The sequence below is a fragment of the Cygnus atratus genome, chromosome 4 (genome assembly GCF_013377495.2).
Source record: "Cygnus atratus isolate AKBS03 ecotype Queensland, Australia chromosome 4, CAtr_DNAZoo_HiC_assembly, whole genome shotgun sequence".
NCBI lineage: Eukaryota > Metazoa > Chordata > Aves > Anseriformes > Anatidae > Cygnus > Cygnus atratus.
In genome coordinates this window covers 50,949,066-50,975,752 of record NC_066365.1, presented here as the reverse complement: position 1 = coordinate 50,975,752, position 26,687 = coordinate 50,949,066, and the positions used below count along the sequence as shown (strand labels likewise).

The window sequence follows — 26,687 nt, the reverse complement described above, 5'->3', positions numbered from 1 at the left end:
TGGCAGTCTTACAGGAAGCATGTTGTGCTCCTTCCCAAGTAACAAATTTTCATAGAACACTAGATTTTATTTCACAAACTCTGTATTTCAATATGCCTACATTTTCCTAATATCGTGGCATATTTCAACCACAAGAGCATCACCAATATCTGTCTTTCTGCAGAAGTAAGTCTGTGTGACAACGTAGGAGCCTCACAAACGTGGAATACATATTCCCAGGTTACTGAGCACCGGGCTGCCTAGTGCACAGATGAAAGGGGTAGAATTGGAAAGGGATAAATGTTATCTCTGCTGAGCTGCTGTGCAGGGAAATGGAACAGCACCGGCAAGGGCACTGAGTGCCCGCTGGACGCCAGTTACCCAGTGTGTCATATCACTTGCGAGAAGCAAGGGTACACAAGGTCATAGGTTCACACATCTTTTGAAAAACACAAGATCAATGACTTCGGCTGAAAAAGATCAACTCAAAACATGTTGCGACCGACTGCATATGCCACTCTTGGTACTTCGGGGGGACCACTCCAATGACAGGTATCACGAAGCAAAGGGAGACAGATGTGTAACTACGACTCCAGCCCTCACAAATAGGTGAAGTATGCGCATCACCCTGCCATATAATTCCTTTCGGATGCACTGACAGCCTTTCGTGTCACCTTTCATGTCACCTCTCGTGTCACCTTAGCATCACAGTGAGCTCTCCACAGAACTGCCCTCCCCGCTCCCTCTCGCTGCGGCTGCCCACGCAGACCCCCGAGCCCACCTCCCCTTCCCCCGGGGGTGGGCGACCACGCGTGGCGGCCGCTCTGGGACCCCCGCCGGACTCGATCCTCCTCAGCGGGCAGCCAGCCCCGCTCCGGCTCCGCCGTGCCGGCGGCCCCCATGACGGGCATCGGGGCGGCCGGGGGCTCCGCGCATGCGTTGGGCCGGCGGGACTTGGTGCTCCGCTCCGCTCCGCTCCGCGCCAAGTTGCAGCCCGCGGCTCGGCCCCCGGCAAGGCGGCGGTGGCAGGGGAGCTGCTGGGGCCGGGATGAGGGCGGTGAGGCGGGGCGGCCCGCGGGCCCTGTGGCAGCCGCTGGTGCTGGTGCTGGTGCTGGCCGTGGCGTGCGCGGCGCGCAGGTGAGCGGCGGAGGGGAGCGGGCGAAGGGGCCGCCGGCCGCCTCTCTTAACGCGGCTGTGCTCCTTCCCGCAGCGCCGACGAGCCCAGCAACATGTCCTACGTGAAGGAGACCGTGGACGGGCTGCTGCACGGCTACGACATCCGCCTCAGGCCCGACTTCGGAGGTGAGCCGCCCGCGCTCCCTGCGCCCCGGCCCCGCTGCCCGGGCTCCCCTCGCCTAACCCGGGCTCCCGCATCCCCTTCGCTCCCTTCTCCCTTCCCCGCAGGGCCGCCCGTCGGTGTGGGCATGCGGATAGAGATCGCCAGCATCGACGTGGTGTCCGAAGTCAACATGGTGAGTGAGCCAAGGGCGACCACTCGCCGCCGGGTCGGCACCTGCACCCACAGGGGGCTGTGCCCGAGGGAGAGGGAGAGCAAATCCTGCAAAGCAGCCGGGCACGTCGGGGGTACAAGGAAAAGTTATCCGTGCTCTTGGCACAACGTTCGCATGTAGCGCTCCAGAAGCGCTCGCTGCCTTGCTCAGCATGCCTGCTACAGGTTTGAGGTTCTGGGTTTTGCTTGCGCTGTTTTGCTCTTTACAGTGTCAGCAGCTGTCATCGGAAACGTTGGGTTTGCCTTAGCTGTAGCGGCACATGACAGATTTGTGTGATTTTTTTTTTAAATGTCAAATGATTTAAAGTTAGACAACTCATACTGCAAGCTAAAGGCATTGAATAAAAGCGTCAAAAAGTAAAGAATGTGCAGCTTCTACAAATCACTCATTCCTGTAGAAGAAAAAAGTATTGTAGATTAAATACATGAGGATGTTCCCTATCCAGCTATCAAAATTAGAAAAGTCCCCAAGCTACAGGTGGGAAACGTATGGCATTTGATTTCAGTTCTGCCGCTGAAAGGAGCGCTGCTAGACATGCAGGCTCGAAGAAAAAAAAAATGTCTGTACACTGCTTGCCTCGTTTGACAGTCTTTTCCCAGAAGAAACTGAAAAATCAGGTACAACTTTGAACATTTTACAGAATCATGCTGGATTAGCATGCACCCCAGGCATTTTGCTCTCACTGTCTTTTCTTGTACTGGGTCTCATGAAATTCTAAGATGCGTTGTTTACATAGGGGAATGCTTATTTGGCTAAAAGAAGCTTAAAACCTTGCATTTCCATACTGATCAGCAGTTTATTTCACTAAAAAAAAAAAAAAGATATTTGTCCATTCAAAGTAATTTACTTGTGTTTTTTTTTCCCTTGTATATTACAGTTAATAGTTGTCACTCAAAACTGATGAAGAGAGTTTGTTTCCCTCTTCATATTTACTTTTTTCTGTTGTTTGCTGTACAAGCACAGTTCCTATTTGCATGTAACTGCTATATTTGTTAGGATCGCGCCTAGGAGAGTTGGGAGGAAAGGATATTTGTCACTTTGCATGTAGCATACCAGTCTCAAGTTTCAGCTCCTGGAGTTCCTGTTGCTGCTTTGTACTTTCAGGGAGGACACAATAGGGACTGTGCAGATGAGGCAGAGAAAGCAGAGCATAGATCTTCTCTATATCAAAATAGTCAAAGAATAGATTATCTCCAAACTGTTTCTACCACCCTGTAGCAGGATCACTGCTTCTACAAAGCAATGTGCCCTGGAAAAGCCAAATACCACAAACATCATCACCAAAATACCTTCTCTGAAAGGTCCAGAATATATCTCACGAAGTTTCAACACCTGAAATCCTGTTAATTCAAAGGGGAGTGGATGTGACAGTTTCCAGAAGAAGTGCATTAATTGCATTGGATTAATTGCATTGGTATTAATTGCATTGGATTGCATTGTGGTTTGCATTGCATTGCATTGCATTGGCTTGCAGCATTTCTGCCTAGCTCTGACGGATCTAACATGCAACTTCCCGCACCCTTCCAGTTCTTGCACAGCCCGTGGTAAAGTGTAATTTGAACCTTCTAGTTTCTAATCAAGTGAATTTGCATGCTAGATGGATTTGGCAACTCACCACGTGCTGGGTTGGGGGGGGTGGCGCTTGACTAAGGCTGGTCAAAAAAGTGACAAGATGTTTTAATTTCTTAAAATGACGCATCTTCACAGTGGAATGAAGCAACCATTCCCAGGTATAGCCAAAAACTGGTACCTTAAGGTAAAATATGGGAAAAAAACAGTCCCCATTTGAAATCAGTGTGAAAGCGCTCACCCATATCACCTGTACTACATTCATACCATGTCTACAGTGTTCTTTGTCACAAGGTCTTTATTGTCTTGTCAGAGACCATTGTATAGCCTTTTTTTGGGCAATGATCAGTAACCTCATCCATCATTGCAGAAATTAGGGGATTGCTATGTCAGCTTAAGAGTAACATTCCTGCCTAGTGACATAATGCCTTATTCTAGTATTATTTTTTTTCTGAGAAAAGAGAAGGGTTGCAGCAACCTGTGAATCTTTTAGCTTTTCATCTTTCCTTTTAAACTCATGTCTTGTAGATTTTTTTTTCTCTCCTTAGTAAGAGGGGTAAGAGGTACCATTCTATTCAGTCAGTCTCACCTAGGAGGAATGGAGGCAGTTCTCTCATCCCTTGGCTCTCCTCAGGAATGTGAAACCTTATTTCCAGAATGGCAGAAGCAGCTATTCCAAATCTTGGTACCCACTGGTGAGGTTAAACTTTCTATTTCAGTTTCAGTGCTTAAATATGAGTAAAGTTCTTTTTGTTTGGTTGGTTGGTTGGTTGGTTTTGTTTTTTTATATCTCTGTACTCCTTCAGTGTGTTAGATGAGAATTTGTCCCGGCTGTAGGCTGTCCACCAAGTTAACAGGCAGATTTGTATGTCTGAGTAAATCCAGTCATCAGGGAAAAAAGTTGAGATATAAACAACAGAACAATTGTGAATTCTGTGAAAACCATCCATAATAACTGTCTGCTCAAGCAGCTTGTTTACTTGTCATGGCTTCTTCAAATATGCTAGGTTATTATGAATATACTCAATTAATTACTAAAAACTCACAAAGCCTTGAAGTCAACCATTCTTGCAATTTCCCCTAAGTACTCAGGCTTCATCTGTTCAGCTCGTTAAACTGCATTGTTTTATAACTGTTTGGTAGTTCAACAATACTGTACTGAGCTGCCATAGCAACTTTTACAGAAAGATTAATTGAAGCAGTCATTCTCATGACACCTATGTTTGGCATCGGATACGTTGTCGTGTATTGATTTTTGCAGGTAATAAGCTGAAGAGCTTGTCATACATTGAACAAGCAGAAGTAGAATGTAAACGTTGTAATGACCGTTGCCCTGTTCTAATCATACCTTCTTCCTAATACACCATAAGTTTTAATCTGTTTCCATCAGATTTTCACATCCTTGCTACAGTAATTGGAATTTACAAAGCATTCACTTCCAAAGGTACAAGGTGACTCTTCTGCGTTGTCTCAGTTAATGACTGTTCAGCTAATTTTCATCCATGACAGAGTTTCTTTAGAAGTATATTAGACATTTACATGAATATAAAGAGTTCATTAAGAACCATGCTATGACTAAATCTATTAAGTTTCTGTGACGTGAATTGTCTGCTTTACCATGATACCTTTACCTGATTAACAGAAGGTGCTGATTGTACATCAAGAATGAACATGGGTAGTATGATTCATGGTAGTTACCGTCAAGCTTCGGGGCAAGCAAGCATATGACATATTGCTATATCTACAAGGAAAGAGTTGAGAAGTAACTGGACTCCTAAAAAAAAAGTGCACATGCAATACATGACAATTTTCTCTCTAATATGTTTTTCCTACTGAGCAGGTAGTCAAACCTTTATAATAGAGAAAAAGTATGTGCTGAAAAGCTTTGATTTGTGTTATGTGCTGTAAAGCTTTGAAAACCAATGCACACATTAAAGACCCTTTTATAGAGCAGTTGAGAGACACAAAAAATAAGCCCATTGGTTCATTTTTGTTCCTGAAGTGCCATACTGATTTTACACTGATGATGCAGATTTCGTTTATGTGGTACCAGATTGCAGGTTTTATGTCCCAGCAAGAAGGAAGGAAAGAAAGTTTCATTGTTCTTTGGCAGGAGAGGTATAATTCTTTAGTTTCTCCACAACCAAAGTCCGTTTTACTGTTTTTCTCCCAAACAAGTCACAAATCTTGCAGAAAAGTAGGATCTCATCTTTGCTCACTGTTCAGAAATCACTATCTTCTTCCCAGGGTTTCTCCTTAAGAAGTCTACCTCTTATGCTGTCAACATACCAACCTGTTGGAAAACATTCTTGGCCCAGAAAGAATTTAGTTAGCTTAAACCACTCATATTTGCACCCTTTGGGAAAATGATAAATAAATAAGCCAACTATGTAGATTTTTTTTAATCTGTTTCATGCTATACCTCCCTTTTGTATTCTGTCCTTTTATCTTTTCACTGTTATGATTATACATAAAAAACTAGACCTAGAAATAGACATTATCTTCTGGTGTATTTTTGACACCTTGGCTTATGCTCAATGCTAAAGTCACGCAGTTGTGGCACAGAGTAGACCCGTGTGTCATGTATGATTCCTCACGTTGTCATGACTGCATGACTGCAGTGGGTTTGGAGGACGAAGCATCTCCCACAGCACTAACACTCCACAGCCCATGTAATCAGACATTATTTTCTACCACACTTACTTCACTTTTCCTGGAAGCAATGTAATGCTTCTCTTTTTTCTTGCAGCCTTTGTCATTGCTCCGAGGCCTACCACTGAAACACTAGTGTACATTAGAAATTAAATCCAAGAGAAGTTCACCCTCCAACATACCAGGAGGTTATAGATATGCTACCTTGGAGGCTTATAAACAGTTCACTGTCTGAAGGATTTTTTTCATAGTTGTTTTGCATCACACGTTGCCACCATAGCAGCAAATGCATTATGGCACATTTACAACAAAATGCACAACAGCTCCCAGAAAGATATTCATTAATGTGCAGCACAACCGTTTATACAGTGGACAATTTTCAAGGTAATTCCATCTTTTCATTTTTCACTGTATATTCTCAGACACAATTATGTATATCACCATGTTACCATATTGTAGTAAATCCTCAGTATTATTTTGCTGAGGATAAATTCATGTTTTGTATTAGTAAAGAGAGAAATCAAGGCATTCGAGTGAAATATACCGTAGCTCTGTGCCCACAGCCCAAGCCCCAATTTCAGCCCTCCCAGGGCTGTTGGTCCCAGGCAGTGCTGGGGTTTAAAGCCTCAAGCTGGGTAAGGTTTAGAACCACTAGAAGTTTACCCATTATTCCTGGCCAGCCAGCGCTCATGCATTAGATCCCAACTTTAGGAACAATAGAGAGACTTACATGTATGGGTGCAGGCTATCTTAAGACACTTTTTGCAGGTTAAGCTGTGTTTATAGACTTTGCCAGAGTTTCACACATCATCTTGTCCCTCAGTTGATTGGCTGGGTTAAGTGTCTGAGAAAGCAGCGTGTTGGCTATTGTGAATGTCAGTATAGGAATTCAGCTCTCTTGTGGAGAGTTTAGGACCCAAATTAGCATCAAGAACCCCATTTCCATAGCTCTTTGCATCACAGCAGCCAAGTCTCCTTTATTTGAATCTTAAGTCTGGTACCTGGAGAACTAGAAAGTCAAATTCCTTCAGCTCAGCCCGTAAGGCAACAGAAATGATCAGGGTAGTCACAATGACAATAAATACAGTTCCTCAGTCTAAATATATTTGCCTGAAGATTCTTATAGAGATTAAACTGATTTTGAAAAATGGCATAGAACTCAACAATTCTTAATGAAAATTAGCCTAGCTGTAGTGCAGAAGAAGAAGGGAGAAGTACTTTTCTGTTATATAGCAACTCTCTTGAAAAGCATGAAGGACATGCAGAGGACTTGAAATGAATATTAATAGAAACATTCAGCAACTGATTTTATTTTTTCCTGCAAATAAAGAAAAACTAATCAAGTAATAATACATAAAGGTCAGATCATTTCATCACTGTCTGTTCCGAGCAGGAGTAATTGTATTAACAGTGAAACATGGAATGAATGTAGAAATAGGCAGCTTGAGGTTAAGTAGCTGGGTCATGTTATTGGATGTTTTGCTGGGTTATTTTTCATTTGAATACAGGAATAAGTGGTCCTTCAACAAAATTAACAAGTAGACAGAACGGGTAAAGTGATAACTTAAATGTTGTTTCATATGACCCAGAAAAGATAAATCTTCATTTTTTTTGAAAATCAAACTCAACTGAGACCAGCTTCAAGCAAGTATTCCAAGTTCTCTTTTTAGCCTGATGGGCATAATACTTCACAAGTTCCCTTATTTCAAGGTTTAAACAAACAAGCTATTAATGCCCTTCATAGAAAAGAAGTGATTCTTTTATTATTAGATGGGCAACTCTCCCATCTCCCTCAATTGTTTCTCTCTCTGGCCACTGTAGGTGGCTTACCCTTACTTCCTAGCATTTCTCAAGGGCTGATAAACTCAGTTCTGACCCATGTACATCATCTTTTAGCCCTGATTTTACACTTGATGCCACAAGGCATCCTGACACATCTGTAGTCCAGCCAGATGATGTAACTCATGTGGAGCCTGCATTTGTGAAGACAAAAGATAAGATGGTCACACTTCCCGTTTGTTTAAAACGTATTTCAAGAATACAGCCATACAACACAGTTTTTTAACATTTTTTAGTAAACTGCTTCTTTCCTTCTTGTTTCTCCCGAGCCTGGAATAAAAAATAAAATAAAATAAAATAAAATAAAATAAAATAAAATAAAATAAACAATAAGTCTGAAATACAGTGCTATTACTGAGATGAACTGTCAGAAATACCTGGAGAGGAAAGGACCACATGATTTCTTAATCATTCCCCCAAACACTTCTGCCAGGTTTGTTTCCTGAAATCTACAGTTAATCCTATCATAATGGGACCTGCAATGAGATGTGACTTCCAGTTATGTGGATGAAAAAATCCAGGGTTTTGCCAAGCATGCCCTGTTTTGTGCATCTGCATCAAACAATGTGCCTGTGCTGTGACCACTGAAAACTTCCAGACTGGGGGTCTGTTAGCCTGTACAAACCCCACAGTTCAGTAGCACAAACATTTTGAGAACATTCAGGGTCCCAAATGATTCTTTAGCAACAGAATGGTCAACAATTCACACAAAGGACCCATTCCCCAAAATTATCCTTTTTCCAAAAAGAGAAAAATACCTCCATAAAATTCAGAGTTTTTCCAGGAACGTGAAAAATGTTTCTTTTTGTGTGAGTGGGTGTGGTTGTGTAGGCAGGTAGGTAGGACAGGGCAGGGGGCTTAATTAAAAGTTTGTATTTTTATTTTCCCCATTTTCATTGCCTTTTTATTTCTGAATCTGGAAAGGTGAGAATATCAGAAACTCCCACAGTGAACATTTGTCTTCATAAGGAGATTTAAGGGACGCTTTTCAAATGGCTGCAAAACTTAGTGATTTTTTTTTATTGGCTTTACTTCGTACTTTATGCCTGAAGAGTTTTTTGTAATTCTTCTAGGCTGTTTTCGTAAATTCTCTTCCAACTGCAGTTCAGGAAAGACCTGGAGTTAAAGCCGTGCACCCAGAAGAAGGAACAGTCACACCACCAGTTCTCCCTGAGGTGTGAAAAGATCTTCACCCTCAGGTAGCACCAAAAAGACTTGCTCCTTTTCTCAGGATGCCAAGTAGTCTGAGACAACAGCTGAAACTGTTAAATCAAACCCAGGGATTTCCATCATTCAGCAGCATCCCCAGCTGCTGTGTTTTATGCGGTGCTGTATTCCAAACAGCAGCAGCTGCTGAGAAGAGTTCTCTGCGATGTCTTATTCCCCATATCTACATAACCTGTATTTTAAAACATCAATGAAGACTGAGAAACGGACTGTAAGGGCTTCTCTCAGGTGGTGAAAGAGTCCAAGATGACTTCCAGAAAGATTTTATACTTCAATGCTCTGTAAGACTCCTTTTTTTCTTCAAGAAAAAGAATTCTGAATCTGAAGCTGTGCACCTTTGTGCTTGTAGAATTCCTCTTTCCTCACATGAAATACTGCCTGTAACACTGGCAGTGCTCCAGAAAGTGTATTAAAATGAAATTACTTATACCACAAAGGCAAGACTGCTGCACATATGTTCAGAAGGAAATCTGTAGTAGTAGTCTGAATAATCTAGCGGAATAACACCAGATAATGCAGTTTGTTTCAACCTTTCTCTAAGCACTAGCTCTGTATTAAGATTTACATGTGCTGGAGAAGGTAGATTTGATTTTTTTGTATATCAAGCTTGACAATGTCCTTTCAAGAGTAAAAGGCTGGTTTTGGCTAAAGCAGTGTCACACTGATTTGCTCCATCCTCTGCTGGGGCGAATCCTTGATTGCTTGTGTTATGTCATGAACAGGGAAAAGGTAGTCTAAAAGACACAAAGGCAGCTTCTAGAAAGTTGTATTATCACACAGACATCCACCTCATAGCAAGAGTGAGTTGTAAGGTTTTAAATACTGTAGATTGCATAGTTTCAAAGCAAAGATTAATGGTTTCAGACTGCCAAATTTAATTAAAGGTTGGAATAAATGTTCTCCATTAAGATTCATCAATCCATTTGGCTGAGATTGAAGAATTTCACTCGTGTCTTTTTAAATTGTCTATAGAAAAAACTGAAGAGATAGCAAACTTAAAACTGCTGAAACAGATACATGGTGTCTAAATATTGTTCAGGATCTTAATCATATTAAAAGAGGAGTGCAGTTAATTCCCCATCATAATTTTATGCTGAAGAACCTCTTAATTGCAGCTGAAGTAAAATGAGTACCAGTCAGCTGCAGGTAGATGCATTCATGCTTGTGTGTCTCAGGAGCTTTTGAGCAGCACCAGTCCCCACAAGCACTGAGGACTCTGGTCCCATCCAAGGGGACCAGATGCTGGTAGCCCCACTGGTTTTAAGGAGTATGCTCATGGATGAAATGTCTCACACCAGTAAAATTAAGCGCATGTTAGTTTTACGAGCTCAACAGTTTGTTCAGCAGTTTGTAGGAGCAATCCAGCTCTCCAGTTTACAGCATTTTTAAACCTTTGTTTCACTGCAATTTTCTGTGTAATTACTCTTCAGCATGAGCAAATAACCAAGCCTGGAATGATACCCCTTCCCCTGTGTTCTTCCATGCTGATTTATCCTTTCTTTGACCAATTTGTTTGTAAACGATTCACTCTGAATACCAATGCACTGGTCAAGGAGAGGACATAGGTGAGCTTCAAAGACTTCATAAATGTATTGCACTTCACAGGCAGTGTGCAGCTTTGTCACCGGCTTCCTATGAAGGCAACAAAACATGGGATTAGCAGCCACCTGTAAATTACGGATATATTTTATCCACTGTGCCAGGTCTGACTAGAAACAAAAATGAGTAAGCTGCAAAACATCAATAAAATGCTGGGAATCAAACCTGCAATGACAATGACAGACTTCACAGGTTGTTAAATGCTGTGTGGATTCCTGCACTAATAGGAAGCAAATACAGTGTCATTGTGGTATCAATTGAAAATGAATCCTGCATAGAAATCTTTTTAGTTCTCACTGTCAAGAGAAATGGCTTTGTTTTCCAGAAGCTCCTGAGTAGCATGTATTATTGAGATCTCAAGGAATAAGACATTCTTTCGTTTTAGTTATTCCTAGCAGAAATTCAGAGTAAGCACAAAGCAGATGATTACAATGACCAGCATAATTCAGAAAACACAATGTGAATGCGAACAGCAAAATAGAAACCATTTCGCTCAAAGCAATTTTCCCAGCTCTTCTCACCAATACAATGGTCTGTGAGAGAGAGAGTTGCTCTCAGAGGAAATTTTTGCACTAGATCAAATTATCAGTTCATTGAGCCAATTTCAAATATGAAACTAAAAATTTTGCTTCATGCTGGAGTGTATCATCCTGATGGGATGTCTGTGTATTTTATCATGCCAATTCTGAAAACATATCATAACACAAATCTTCCACTATTTCCCTCCCAGAACCCAATAATCCTCATAGAAATTATAAATTTTACACTGTTCTACCCTTTAGATAGCACCAGGGAAATACGACTGCCAGAGACATAATAGGATAATGTGGTCCATGTCCAACCACTGCCCTTCTGTGAGTTTGATCTATCATATAATCAGAGATTCATTAAGGTTGGAAAAGACCTCCAAGATCATCTAGTCCAGCCATCCCCCTGACTGTTCAATCTCTCGCTGGAACAGGTATCCTTTGTAAGTGATACTGTTGTAGCTCCTAGGAGAGGGACTGCTAGGAGGAGACAGCAGTTCTGGGATGCACAGTATGAGTCGAGATTTCTCAAGAACAACATGATCCTGCACCACCATGGGCAGTGTTGGTCTTTGGACATTTTGCAATGTGACATGGGTACAGTATTGTTACACTTCCCACTATGAAACACTGCTTATGTTTTTTTGTCTGTTTTTTTTTTTTGTTTGTTTGTTTTGTGCCTTCACAGTTACAGGTTGTCAAAGAATAGATGCTAAATAGGTTGTAAGTTATTTGTAAAGTGATTAATATTAATTCTTCTACTCATCAGCTACCTGAGAGCAGTAACAGTAAGTGCAGCACTGGCAAAGAGCAGCAGAGCAGCCAGCAATGTCCTTGGTATTAGGTGCTCATTTTTCACATCTGCAGAAGCCAAGAAGCCATAAGCAATTAAATGACAGGACAGCTCCAGAGCTACCTCCTCTCAGAAGGTAACATGGGACAGGGGGCCACCTAGGAATGACCTAGGAATGCTTCTCATTGAGTTGTCCAATATAAAAATTCTTTTTTTTTTTCCTCAAAACAATGAGAGAAGGAAAGAGAAAATAGATACGTATTTTTTATCTGTTCACAAGTCACTTTTTCTGTTTAGGTAATCTTTCTGCTTATAGCTATGCTCCTTCCACAGCACGATAGCTATCAAGCTACTATCTTATTGGAAACAAATATATTTTTGAAGATTAGATATTAATCTGCAGATGATTCAGACATGTATTGTTCAGGCAAGCTTATTACATGTGTTTAGTACAGGACCTGGTGGCTTCAATGCCTTTTACACAGCTTGTGTTCTGAAATCCAGGCAACCCTGGCACTCCAGATCACATAGAACCATTGCAAGACTTGCTGCTGACAACCTGTTGGTCCAGGGAACAACGTCAGCACCTGACCTGCAGGAGATGACTGCTGGCTCAGCAGGGACCCCACTGATCTCACGGCAGCTCAGCTGTCATGACAGATGGACAGTTCTTTTCACTGTTACTTAAAACAGGAATATCATGGTTTTAGGTTAGTTTGTATAGGACTATATAGAGCCCCTTTCCTAAAAGAATACAATGCACTCAGACATTTTGTATAAATTTGTCGTTTGCTGTGTTCCCAAGGATGTTTGTGGGACTAAAAGGGAGTTTGGACTAAAGCAGGCAGCTCTACCTTCCTCAGTTGTTGTTTGGTTGTTATGTTTTTTTTTTTCTCATCCAAATGATTACAGTGATGGAGAGTTCATCACAATATTGTGGATAGGGATTAAAGAAATACAGACCTATGTACATAACTGAAAGCATTACGAATCCACAAAACTTAGAAGGATGCATAATTTTGCTCTTATGTCCAAGCAAATGGCAAGTTAGTATTTCATATGCATTCCAGTTACAGAAGTGATCACCGTAACACTCCACAGCATTCAAGAACTCTGAAAAAGAACAAGACAAACTTTTGGCAATAGCAAATCAATGTCAATTTGGAATTAATACATTTTGACTGAAATATTTTAATTCTAGTATTTAGCTTTATCCATGTGCTCTTGGATCATCTTTTATAGACAGTCTGTAGAAGAAAAAATTATATATTTGAAACCTGGGTAGGGAAAAAGGGATTCTCATTTATTAGCCGTTCTTCCATTGAATATCAATTCTGAAGGACTCTTCTGGAGTACATACAGTATAAAAGTACCCAGGCTACCTGGTCCTTGGGTTAGTTTCCACTGAAATCCATGAGGATACATCAGTGAGCAATCAAACCAGTCTTACTCAGGCTGATGATACTTTCCTGCAGTAATTGCATTTTCTTGCAAAACACCCAGCATTCATAAACTCAGAGCAAACTGAACTGTCCTGAACATAGGCATCAAGGAAAACTTTTCAAAATGCTGAATGTCTATGCTAAAGCTGCTGAGAAGATCTAAATAGCAAAATGCAAACAAATGAAAATGAGGAATTGAGAAAAAGCAAGAACCCTTTATCATCCTATGAATATATTCTCTGTCATTTCAGAGTCTTGTCTTGCAGACAGCTTGGTTTTCCATGCAGCTTTTTTAAAATTTCCCTGCTGCTCCATCCATCCATCCTAACCTAACATTTGAATGTTGGTATAAGAAGTTATTCTGACAGTAATCTGAGATCTCAGTCTCCCTAGTCTACATTGAGCCAGCTCCAGTGAAAATAAAATGAATGTGAACAACTCACCATGCATCTTGGACCTTGTTGGAGCAAGTCCAGAGAAGGCCCACGAGGATAATCAGAGGGCTAGAACACATCTTCTGTGAAGAGAGGCTGAGAGACCTGGCGTTCTTCAGCCTGAAGAAGAGAAGGCTGCAGGGAGACCTTATAACGGCCTCCCAGTGCCTAAAGGGGCCTACAGGAAAGCTGGGGAGGGCCTCGTGGTCAGGAGTGTAGTGATAGAACAAGGGGTAATGATTTTAAACTAAAAGAGGGCAGATTTAGATTATATATAAGGAAGAAATTCTTTACCTAGAGGGTGGTGAGGCACTGGCACAGGTTGCCCAGAGAAGCTGTGGATGCCCCATCCCTGGAGGTGTTCAAGGTCAGGTTGGATGGCACTTTGGGAAACCTGATCATTATTTGCAAGGGGGGTTGGAACTAGATGATCTTTAAGGCCCCTTCCAACACAAACCATTCTATGATTCTATGATTCTTTTATTATTCACACCCACAACTACATTATCAGCATGATGTAAGCTTTAAAAGTCACAAGTGAGAATCTCTTCCATTCTCTGTATAGATGTGTGATTTTTTATTTTATTTGTATATTTGTCTTTAAATAAATAAATTAGGGTGAGTCTACCATTTGGGGAATTATGTGGATGTTAATCCTTCTGTGTCCTGGCAAATGTGACTGTCATTGTAACAGCGGAGCAAAGCTGTCAGGGGAGGTCACAGTTCCATAAGAGGCAGTCAGTAATTCAGCTAGCTTGGGACAGGCACAGAGAGCATTTTGGATGGCAGTGCAGAAACCTTACATTTTGGTCTGTGTTCAGCAGGAGACCGGTGCCTACAGTGGTCAAATCTTGCATTATAGAAAAAAAGACAACCGGCTCAGGGGTGAGGTCCATGGTGGAACCATAGGGTCAATTTCTGTTCCTTACACAGATTTCAGACTGTGGACACAGCAATTCCTCTGGCCCTCAGTCCCTTCTCTGTTGTCATTCCTGCCTCACAGGGATATTATGAGAATTAAACCCATTGTATGAGCATTTATTTGGACAGTGGGCAAGCTTCTGCATACTCAGATGAAAAGAAAAGGCATACAGCCTGTAGCTAAAAAAGAACATATCCCCTTTGACCAGTGATTTCAACAGAGCATCATGGCTTATGACCCAGCTGGTCTGTTCCTACATCTCTAGAACAGTATTCTTGCGGTACTGACAGGAATTTATTTCTTACTTACCTAGTGAGAAAGTCCCAAGACAGCACAAGATGTTGCATGGTAATTACATTTTCCTCAGTGGGATTACTGAATGACATATTGTGATATATCAAGAGGCAACTGTGAATTTAACTTGAGTCAGCACAGTAGACTTTACCCGGTACAGTATGTTTCCAGAGGAACATAGTGTGAGTGCAAGAATAAAGGGAAGTTACTGAATACCTCACAGCACCATGCATCCTCTGTCAGCATTAGCTTTCAAAACATGCCTGGGTCTGGGCTGCCTTGGGAACACTTTGTGTATTCATTATTTGTTTAGCTTACATATTCACTTTAAGTACATATTGTTTGCAGAATGGATTCACAGGAGAAGGTAATAACAATACTAATTTGTAAGAAGAATCAGGCATATCAAAACACAAAACTTACTGTTTCTTTTTATTTACTCTTTGATGCCACTAACTGCTTGTTTCTTAAGTAAGCAACAGGCATGGCTATTCTGTAAGTAGGCTATTTAATTTCATTAAATTTCAGGTTTGCCCAGTTTTCGGGTTGTGACAACAATATGTAACAGCAGAGAATGTACAACAGCAGATGGCTCTGCTGATCATTAAAGAGGCTGGCAAATTTTCATATGTATCCCTGAAGGTCTTAATGCCTTTTGCAAGAAATTGCAAGGGTGGCATTTGGGGAGGAAGATGCAATAGTGCAAAAAGGTGGATATTGAGCTTTAGTTCCTGGATAGATGAGCAGTTCACATACTTTGGTCCCAAAATATTGCTATTGATGTGCTATAATGAGATCTGAGCATGGCAGTGCTGAATATCTTCAGTTGGTATCAGTCTTCTTACCAGGGAGGTAATGCAGGTTGCTTAAAGTGCCAGGGAGGAAAGTTTTCCTCCCTCCTCCTCTAAATAACTTGGTTGAAAGATCTTCTGTCTCTCCATTAATGCTATAATACAGTCTATGCAGATATTTCCCCTAACTCAGGAAGATAAGGTTAGTCAGTTTGAAGACCTAGAGAAAGAGCTTTTTTCTTGCTTTATAATCTGTTACTCCTTTAATTGAAAAGAAGGAACACTTTTTCCCCCAACAGTCCTTAACCTCATGATTCAAGCATTACCAGAGCAGTTGCACAAAGTAATTTAGAGTTCCCTGAAAGCTGTATGGATTTTAAATGTGGTTTGGCAGATAGAAGAGCTCCTCAGACTCATTCTCTTGACCATGTCTACTATACAGAGCGGTCAAAGGCAAGAGAAGGTAATATGGATGGTGCTATGATTGGTGTGTGCCAACTGAAAATTTTCAGGTACTTGGAAAGAAATCCAAGAAACTGAGTAAACTGGCATTGTAGCTGCTAAATATAGTGAACGAGTAACAAGACCTAAGCAAGGACAATGTGCTCAGATCCATGACAAAAACTGCTACATTTGTTAAGAGGAAAAGGTAGAAATCATAGTAAAATAAAAAAGTTTTCTTACCTAGTCCATCCACTGTGTGAGTATGATACTGCCCTACACTGGGTATTTTCTGTGCTTATTTAGTGTGAAAGACTCCACGAAGTAAAATGGGATCATTGCTGTGCAGTCCTTCCATATCTCTGTCAGGGGATTCCTCTTGTCTCTGAGACATTATTTCTTTCACTTCATGGCTTTATATCACATTTCCCAGTACCTGCTCCTTTCAGATAAGGGTAAGTCATTTTGTGTCCTTTGTTTTGCATCCCGTAATTCTTCTAAAATAAGTCACTTCTCACAAATTTTTCTCATGTCATATGCTTGAGCTCAGTGGCCATTTTAGTTATTTTAAAGTTAATGAAACAGCTTGTCACATCGTGTACACAGCCTGTGTAAGGATCTGCTGTGTGCAAACTGGAAATGCATGGTTGGCTTCTTTGCTGCTCCCTAGGTTTATTTTCACACAGGTCATAGAGAAGAGTTAACAACTCGTGAGTAATGTCATTCTTTATGTGAGTAGTCCAATTTGGAGTTACGGTTTTCACTATACATTGATGTTGGATCAGAAGCCCTTCTCACCAACACCAATATAAACCCTGCTGGTTTTTAATACCATGAATTATATTTTATTAATTCTGTTATCTTGCCTATTTTTTTAAGTCTAAGCAATCTTAGCTAAATATACCAGCATCCTTAGCTACAATGTCTAGTTTAATACGTGACATCCTGCATTCACTCAGCCTTCTGGTTGTGCCGTCCCAGTTTGGTCCATGTCAAGTTAGCTTTTTCATAGAGGTCATTTGCAGAAATATTGGTACATCCCATCCATTCCAGGGATACACAGCACCTTGGAAAGTTGTGTCATGAATAGCAGTTGAACAACACTGAGCTAAGTGATTTACACTAAAATCTTCTGTGCAAAGAGCTGAGAACAGGGTCAAGATGCTGTATCACACAAGATGCTTCCCTGGCATAAATTACCTTATGTTTCCAGGTACTGTGGCTGAGGCGAGATACAAAACAATGTCTGTGAGATAAGACTGGAGATAAAATGCTTTGACTGCTCAGTCTGGGTTTTATTACAGACAAGAAACAAATGAATTCATGGAGAGGCAGTATATTTTCCATAGCATGGCTGCTAGTAGATAGGCAACTTCTGTATTGCTTTCCACATCAGTGCCACACATGAATTTGTATGCAAGCCTGAGTAAAAATATGTTACAAGAAGATAAGTAAACACACATTTTCAAATGTCAGCAATCCAGTTCATTTTCTCAGGGTTGGGTTTTCCGTTGAGTAGGCAGCAGTAGGCAGCCACAAAGTGATATATGTATTTTTCATAGTCAATACCTTTTGTTCTGATACATGAGGTATGCAGGCTGAGGGCTCACCAGGTGTCCAATTCATTTGCATGGAGGTAAGCAAACCAAACACCTGCATGGCAGATGAGAAGGGGGACTTCTGGCAGAGAGCAGGAAGATATCCAGCTGGATTTTAGTTACGGGCTTGCTAAAATTGGCCTGTGCTTTGAGAGACACTTTGGATGAAATTTGATAGTTTTTATCTAGTTCCAGGGAGAAAATTATGACATTTTGAAATGGCACTGAAAGCAGAGAAAGCAAATGGTGAATGAATCTTCAGCCCAGACAGCAAGGCATAGCATAGACACAGATTGACAACAGTGCTTTAAAAAGAAGAAAAAAAAAAAAAAAAGAAAAAAAAAAGCAATCTTCTCTCCAGAATGTCTGGGTTTTATGAGGGTGGAAGGTAATGTTTTTCCAAAGTGCATTATAAGCATCAAGCAAGAGTATTTTTCTCACTTTAACATGGGATGATCTGATACCTTGATAGCAGATATGGGCAATTTCTCAGTTTCTTTGTAGTCTTGATATACCCAGACAGTCTTATTGACAATTGTATTCAGAGTCAACAATAAAAAAGAAACAGAATCAATGAAATATATTTCAGAAATGATCTACAGAAAACATATGTAGATAATACGCTAGTAAGTACTTAGAGCTTTCCAGAGTTGAAGGCAAATACCAGACAGCATATTGTATACAGTCTATCATACTACAATCGAATTTTAAAAAATGAACTACATTTTTCATTAAAGTGAAAGATGGTTTCTGAGAACATAAATCTCTCAGAAGATGTAACATTAAAAACTAAAATAAAAAAAAATTGCTTTTTCATCAGTTTCTGTTAGCAGATGAAATCTCTACTATTTGCACATCTGTAAGCATGGTACAATCAAAACAGGAATATAAAATCACAGAGTCATAGAATCATTAATGTTGGAAAAGACCTCCAGGATCATTTGGTCCAACCATTCTCCTACCACCAGTAATACCCACTAGACCATATCCCTAAGTACCAGGTCAAACCTTTCCTTAAACACCCCCAGGGGCGGTGACGCCACCACCTCCCTGGGCAACCCGTCCGAATGCCTGACTGCTCTTTCTGAGAAGAAATGTCTCCTAATTTCCAACCTGAACCTCCTCTGACACAACTTGAGGCAGTTCCCTCTTATCCTGTCACTGGTTATCTGTGAGAAGAGGCCGACCCCCTGCTCCCCACACCTTCCTTTCAGGCAGTTGTAGAGAGCAATAAGGTCTCCCCTGGGCCTCCTCTTCTCCAGACTAAACAACCCCGGTTCCCTCACAGGACTTGTGTTCCAGGCCCTTCACCAGCTTCACAGCCCTTCTCTGGAGACACTCCAAGACCTCCATGTCCTTGTGGTGAGGGACCCAAAACTGAACACAGTACTCGAGGTGCAGCCTCACCAGAGCAGAGTACAGGGGGACAATCACCTCCCTGGTCCTGCTGGCTACAAATAGAGAATCAACTTCTGTTAAGTTAGTTTCCTTTCACCAATTTAAGTTGTTTTTACTTTATGAAAAGCTTTACTGTCTTACGTTTAACCAAATGGGAAAGGATTGCTAAGAAAATTTCCCTTCAAAAGAGAACTCTTCCCACTCTGCTGTCCCATGGCTCCTGTATCTTACCCCCATCCCTTGCTGCATCAGCAAATCACACAGGGGGAAAAAAATGGTGTTTCAAAGTGCTGAGGTGTTCAGCTCAAGAACTGCATAAGTAGGAGTTTGGGAAGGAGGATTTGGACAGAGTTATGGTGGAGAAAACACTACCCTGAAAAATACTTCATAAATTGCTTAATTTTTTTAGTGATCAGCATTAACCTTAACATAAAGGCCAGCAAAATGCTTAGGGACTTGTTGTCATTGGAGAATGGAATGGAATAAACTAAAGCATGACTTTACTCTCTTTTGCTATATAGGTGCAGCAAAAGGGAAATGCATAGACATCTTCCCAAAGTTGAAAATGAGCCTTGTAGTGCTCCACCATGATTATGAACAGAAGGTCTTAGCTTTGGAACAGAAACATATTCATATTTCTTCTTGGTCTAGAAAGTGTTTTGTGGATAGACAGTGTCAACTTGTTTTTTAAACCAGGCAGTACCAACAACTGAGCAAGATATTAAGCAGAGTGGTATGAAATTCACTGTTTGCATAGGGTTCCATGGTAAAAAACAATGAATTCACAACTGCAGGCTAAATCATAAATGAAGGCAATGCAGAAATCCTGCACGTTTTGTAAGCCACTCCTTCTGTGTTGGTGGCAACCATTGTTTCTTTAGCATGGCACTGTGTGTTTGAAATGGGTGTTACTTGATCTCCCTCATACGGGATCCTCTGGATAATTCTCCAGTTGGCATTTCCTACTGACAAATTGCCCCAAACCCATGAATCTATCCCCTGCCTCCCACAATAGCTACTTGCAGCTGTTAGAATAAAAGAGTTGATCAACAGCAGGAGAACTGTGAGTGTATTGCACAAAGCTCCCCAAGCAACACAACCTTTGGAAAAAAAGGTCTTTGGAAAAAAAAAATCACTCCCAGAAGAGATAAGAATGACTAGCTTGACTGGCTACAGTTACTTAAACATTTGGAAAAAGCTTAGACAATGTGATGAGTCAGGCAGAGAAAATATAGGCAATAGTAAGGAACTGCACAGGATAGCGATCAAGGACATCATATGTAATGTTGCTGGAGATTTTATAAAAGTGAGTATTAGTCTTTCTGAACAAGGATTAGAAAGGAAAGCTGTTTTTTAGCTGAGATTCTTGCTAGCCTAATTCAATTGGTAAATCAGCTGTAGAGTTGCAATTATGTTTTATCTAGCTATAGTATTTTCCTTTGCTGAAGATTTGACCTTTCCAACATTACCAGTTATGACAACATCCAACAGATTTATTATTATCAATTCACTATGAGATTTTATGGTATCTCTGATTTCATCTTAAAAGCGGAACCTAAGGTTCTAAGTGAACCTCACCATATAAGAGGTAGACTCAACACAATAGTTTATTGCTCTATATGATGTATTTCGGCCCCTGTGTTCTTCTCTTTTTTTAGGTGTATATGATTTCCAATGTTTCCAGGTCATGGCAGAGTCTCTTAATACTCATAATCCAAGTTACTAATCACCTGAAAATTAGTTTTTGTTCAAATAGCTGGGGAAAAAAAAAAACACAATTGGTTAAGAGGATTATTTTATGAAGAAAAATGCTTACACGGATGCATTTTTCCATTCAAATTTTCTTCTGTCCTGTTGATTATAATGCTAAGAGAATCAAATTAACAACATTTACTGAACTTACACACATTAGCAAAGATATATATAATTGTTGTGGAGCCTCCACATCTCTGAATGTTGTCTTTCCTGTAAGTTTTAGGTATCTGTAAACCAATTACAGAACAGCAAATAGAAAACAGGCTTTTTGTTTTACTGAGTCTGTCTGGTATGTTTGTCAAATCAGTGCCATCATTTGCTTATCTATGGCAGACTGCAGAAAGAAGCTTTTTTGATTTTCTTTTCTATTCACTATTAATTCTGGAATGAGAACAACTGGAAGCCATAATAAAGTCAATATTCTTCCTGCATTAAACAAAGGGAAGGCTGGCCAATGTAGACAGAGAATGGCAAAATCTGTCGGTACAGCACTTAGTCACAGTTTTGTCTTACATTTATGTTTTGTTGGTCATTTTCCCTAGCACGTTCTCTATGTGTATGTAGACTATTATTTGGTTGGTTCAGAATAACAGAAAATACAGAAGGCAGCATAGTGATGAAGACTAGAGGGAAGGGCATAAAAAAGATTTAGAATTGCTTATCATTTGTGTAATCTTGGATCATTCTGGAAGCACTGAGCTTCTCCTGTACTTTGCTGTACATTTTTTCCCCTCCCCTTTACCTTGTTCTTGATCAAAAAGTAGAGAAAGGTATAAACTCCTTTTTGATCAGCTTACCAAAAGCTGTTTCTCCATTACAGCAGTTTTGGAAGGTTAGTTGTAAGGAAACCAAAGGAACGTTTAACTCTTCGTTTGTCCTCTAAACAAATAAATTCTGTTCTAACTTCAATCCTTCGGGGGTGTTCCTTTAGTGGTGGCTGTCAATTTGAAGTATTAGACAAACAAACAGAGCTCAGCAAGGAAAATGAAATAAGTAAGTAAACAACTGGTGGCCAGCCTATGGGATGCATATTTTTAATATGGCAAGATTCTATTCTCCATAAAATAAAGCTTGTTTTCCACCAGCCTGTTAAAAGAGCCAACTGCCAGGTTCTCCACATGCATTGTGGACTCTGGATGGTTCACCTGTGACTGAAAGGTTCTCCTTTACAGTCTAGGATATTGTCTGTCAGTATTCATTCCAAAGTGCAGCCATCATGTTGAACATTCGCTTTGTGTTTAAATCTGAGGAAGTTGCTAGGTGTACACAAACCTGGGGAAAGAGCATGCAGCATATTTTTCAGTATCTGTGCAGATCTTCTGATAACCTGTAATTCATGTACATCAAAGGTTCTGTTCTACATTGGAGCCATCAGCATCTTTGTTACCTTTAGTAACCAAAGTTGTCGTTATTAAAAGATGGCGAAGGTTCTCTTCAGCAATTAAACTTCATTTGTTAAAAAGTGTCAGGGAATGAAAAACATTGTCCTGCCTGCTCTTTTCAGTACGGCTATTTCAAGATCATTTAAAATTTAGGACAAACAGGTGAAGAATTAAAGTCACTGTGTTTCCTTAAGCAGTTCAGAGTCACAGGGTTTTAGCTTTTGTCACTCATAGTGTTTGGACTGTGACCCAGACAGATGGCAGGAACAGCAAAGACCAGTTCCGAGACAGAAGGAACTGTAATCCCATTCCCGGTCCCATTCCAGTGCGACTTAATTCTTCCACATAAGTCAACAATACCTGCATTTATACCAGTGGGTTATACCAACAACAGGGAAATTGGTATCAGGCTTAAGAACTATTGTGACAAAATGCTAGCTTCTGTAGCATTTTGAAGGCTCGCATAGTGCTCAAGCTAAAAGAAATCATTGTGATGATGCTATTTTTATCAATAAAGCTAATAAATCCTGGGAGATGCTGAATAAACTGTACACTTGATAAGCTTGAGACGTGGTTTTTCTTTTATTGAAAAGAAATTTCTAAAGAAGCTATAGAACAGGATTGATACTTTAATATTCATAGCCCACTTAAGATGGCATGGATTAATATATTTGTATAATTACAATTTATAATCTGTTTGCCCAATAAAATGTGATTTCAGGCAAACATAACGCTTGGAAGTGTCTTGTGTTGAGAAGGATTTTTTAAATCACATTAACCAATCAGCTGCTTCTTTGAAAACCAATAAAAACGTCAAACAAACGTTAAGACTTTCTGACAAAGAAAAAAAAAAAACAACACTGCCTTGAATAATGAGAAAAGCAGGAAAAAAAAAGAAGTGATTACAGGCTGAGAATTTATATTCCAAATTTTATTTGGATGGTTGTTGTATTGTAAACTCCTTGGATTCATTATGTTCACACTGCCAAGAATTACTCTCATGTAGTAGATGGGAATTGCTCTAATCTATTACTGTTGGCTGCCAACAGTAATTCTATTAATTCAAAGAGCTAATGACATTTACTAGTATTGCCATGCTGTTTATTACATCTTTGAAAATAGATGGGATACTCAGTGGTGTGTCATTCTAAACAGACTAAATTTAGAGCCTAATCCTCCACTCTTTACACTCTATTTAGTGAGACTGACTCTGAATTAACAGTGCTTTGTGTCTGATTTGCAACAGTGCAGTTGAGTAGGTGAATGGCACCTGCACTACGGAATTACGTGCTCTGCACCATACACAGAGAGCATGAAGTGTGCAAGACTATGGCTCATCCAGTGATGGAGTCTGAGCTAATTATCAAGACTCACCCATCTAGGCTTATATTTTCACATCATGCAGGATAATAAAAAGATAAGGGTTTGACTTTGGAAGCCAAACAGCCACGTAATGCATCACTATCTCCAAAATAAGTCCAGTCTCAGCACAGCCGATAACTTGGGCTTAGCATCCCAATATATAGCTGCACCATTTCTGTTTCAGAACAGGCACAGGTCAGAAGCAGTTCAGGTTGTCTGTACCAAGACCTGTGGCAAAACACACATGTGCACCAGATGAAACCATGAGGTCAGCTCGGTAAGGAGAGATCAGCCCAACGTGGCCAAATAGAAGTTGCCTTCAGAATTCTGAATGCTCAGGGTGTAGGCATCCAAGCCAGACATTTTTCACAGAAAATGAAGGTGCAGTAGTTTTTCTTCTGCTCAGCTGGCTACAGGCTTGAGCAGTCATGCAAAACATGATGGATGCTCATTTGGCTGTTGTAGAGTAACAGATTTCACTCCTCCCTGAGGAATGCTGTAACAAAATTATCCTGGTGCAGGGCTAAGTTGCTCCAATAGGAGCTGTTGCATATTTTTGAGTAAAAAAAACACAAGGGGAAAAGTATCTGAGGTCCAGCCCTACCCCAGTAGATATCTAATGTTAAATGAATACTAACTGCAGACAGAAATGCCTGGCTGTGAAACTCTAGGGGGAATTACTCTTTCCCCAGGAGTTCAGCAAAAATCCAGCAAAGTTACAAAATAAGAATGTATGAAAACTCACGAGTAGAAAGTTATTTCTTCCCCTTAGTGAAGCACAAAGACTGAGCTGAGGCTTCTTCCCTCATCCAGAAATCTGTGCAAGAACCTATATTATTGATTTTTCAGCACATAGTATTTACATAGCCACATTTTCAGCAGAGGTAAGAATAACGAAGCTAAATAATAAAGATTGTTTTTAAAGATAATAATATGTTGTGCCTCAGGGATCTCTATGGTGAATTTGTGAATATGGTGAACTCTTACCAGTTTAAAAATTAGTTTTATATAAGCTTTTTTTCATTTTTCTCCTACCTGAAAAAAATTCTTTCAGATATTGAAATGAAATGATGAAGGCCCAGGATGTATAAACTGAACTACTACGCAAGCAGAGATGCCTGCTGTGAGCCTTGCTTAAGTTCTTCCAAGATGGAAATTCCCAGGCCAAAGCACAGCCATGCATGTGTTAGGAATCTGGTCCATATCAGTCATCTAAGCTCATTTGTAGCAGAAGATCTATTAATTCATCCACATTCTGAGGTGCCAAGAAAGTTGTGATGAAAGGTTCTTCTGCTGTACACGCACAAATGAAATAAGGGTTCACATAAAGTGTGATTCGGTGAGATAATGAGCAAGGGAAAGAAAATAAAAATCAAGGAAAAATAAAAAGTTTCACTAAGCCAGGGCAATTGAATCAGCCTCAAGTGTTGCATGACATTTTTCCCCTCTCCGATTTAAAGCCATATCACTGGCTGTAGCAAAGAGTGTATTTGGAGATCCTCTCCAGTTCCATTTTAATCATCTGGAAATGGCAGGACAGAAACACTGATGTGCATTTAAACACCTACCCACACATCGAGTGGCTCCAGTTACATAAGAGTGTAAAGCAATTAATGCCTTGTGGAAAAAAAATAGCACTATGTGTTGTAGCTATTTCATACCCTCCTTGTGCACATCAGTAAAGCACCTCTAAATCCATCTTTCTTGTAGCGTTTAAAACATGTTCATTCAAATACAATTAAAATAGCATGAACTTTAGCTAGTTACTTTTAGAACATAGGTGGTAAAAAGAGGATGAATCTGTGAATGACCTTCAAGGGGTTTTTCCTCATCTGTGCTAATGTTAATGATGTGAAGTGCTTGTGCTATGCACGTAAAAGCCAATGAAATACTTATTAGTGTTACTAAAATGAGCACCAAACAAATTGCTACCAATGTGATCATTTTCAATAAACAAAGTCCATTACAGCATTATGGAGCCTACTTCAGATTTCGGTGAACTGTGTTTTCCAAAACATGCACTTAGGGAAAAGTAGGAGGACAGAACAATTCATAAACACTGCATCCAAACTCCCCTGCCCTCATCCCATTTTAAATGTCATCATTCATTATTAGCATGTTTATTACCTGTCTCCTGTTTACATGCATCCTTCTTACATCCCCATACCAGCGTGCCCAGCCAGACCCATCGATTCCTGTGGATGGGAAAAGTTTCATGCCATGGCCTCAAGTCCCCTTGGCCCCATCACTGCCTCCAGGTGATGAATGGGGCCACTGCACGGATGCTCCCTGTCCACACACTTGATTTCTCAAGTATGGAGACACAGAGTCAAGGAGAGATAGAAAGAATCCAACTCAGTTCAGATGTTGTCATGCTTAATTTGTATACTTCATTTGTGCAATTAAATCATATAAGTGTTAGGTCTTAGGGGCACCTGATGCTGTCAGACTTGCAATGCTGAGCTAAAATGAGGTTATACTGTTCTGTGTGCATTTTGAATTAAAATTACATTCAGCTAAAGAAAACTTCATCGTTCAAAATTTGTGGATGTTTTCCACAGTTAGAAGAAGGAATTTGAGAAAATAAAGGTGTTTATGTTGGTGGTGGGGAACCTCAAAAACTCAGCTCTGATAACAGAGGCTGAACTGTATTATGGAGATCACAGTGTGTGCATTCTGGAGACTACTTTAGATGTTATTGTAACCGCTTAATACTGGGATGTTAAGGATTAGCACGAATAGATATGTGGGTAATTATAAAATAATTTTCCTGCCTCTCAACAAGTGCTATCCTAATGAGATAATCCAATGATATGTAGTGGCATAATCTCAGAGAATACACCTAGATGGACCTTAAGAAGATCCCACAGTCCACTCCTTAGGCATGGTGTGTTGCAGCATAGTACCTGTACCACTCCTGAAATACATTTTTCTAATATGTACCTAGAAACTGCCAGTGACTGGTTTCCCTGTAACATCCTGAAGCAACTGATGCAAAATTTGTCAGATAAGAAAGTTTTCCCCTTATTAACTGATGTCCGGTTTGTTGCATTTTAAGCCCATCATGTCTTGACTCAGCCACTGAAGTTGGCAGCAGCTTTTCATGTATTTGAAGACTGATATCATGTCCCCTCTATGTCTTTTCTTCACTATGTTAAACACAAGATGTTAC

At 40.3% G+C, this 26,687-nt stretch overlaps 1 protein-coding gene across 1 annotated transcript in view; it reads left to right on the top strand.

Moving 5' to 3' along the window:
• The first annotated feature begins 1,088 nt into the window (after positions 1 to 1,088).
• The window catches only part of GABRB1 (gamma-aminobutyric acid type A receptor subunit beta1), a 122,383-nt gene continuing 96,784 nt past the window's right edge, over positions 1,089 to 26,687 (top strand). Inside the window, exons 1-3 of the mRNA XM_035550009.1 lie at positions 1,089 to 1,116; positions 1,190 to 1,281; positions 1,384 to 1,451. Coding sequence (XP_035405902.1) covers positions 1,209 to 1,281; positions 1,384 to 1,451 — 141 coding nt within the window. The 5' untranslated portion in view covers positions 1,089 to 1,116; positions 1,190 to 1,208. The remainder of the gene's footprint in view (positions 1,117 to 1,189; positions 1,282 to 1,383; positions 1,452 to 26,687) is intronic.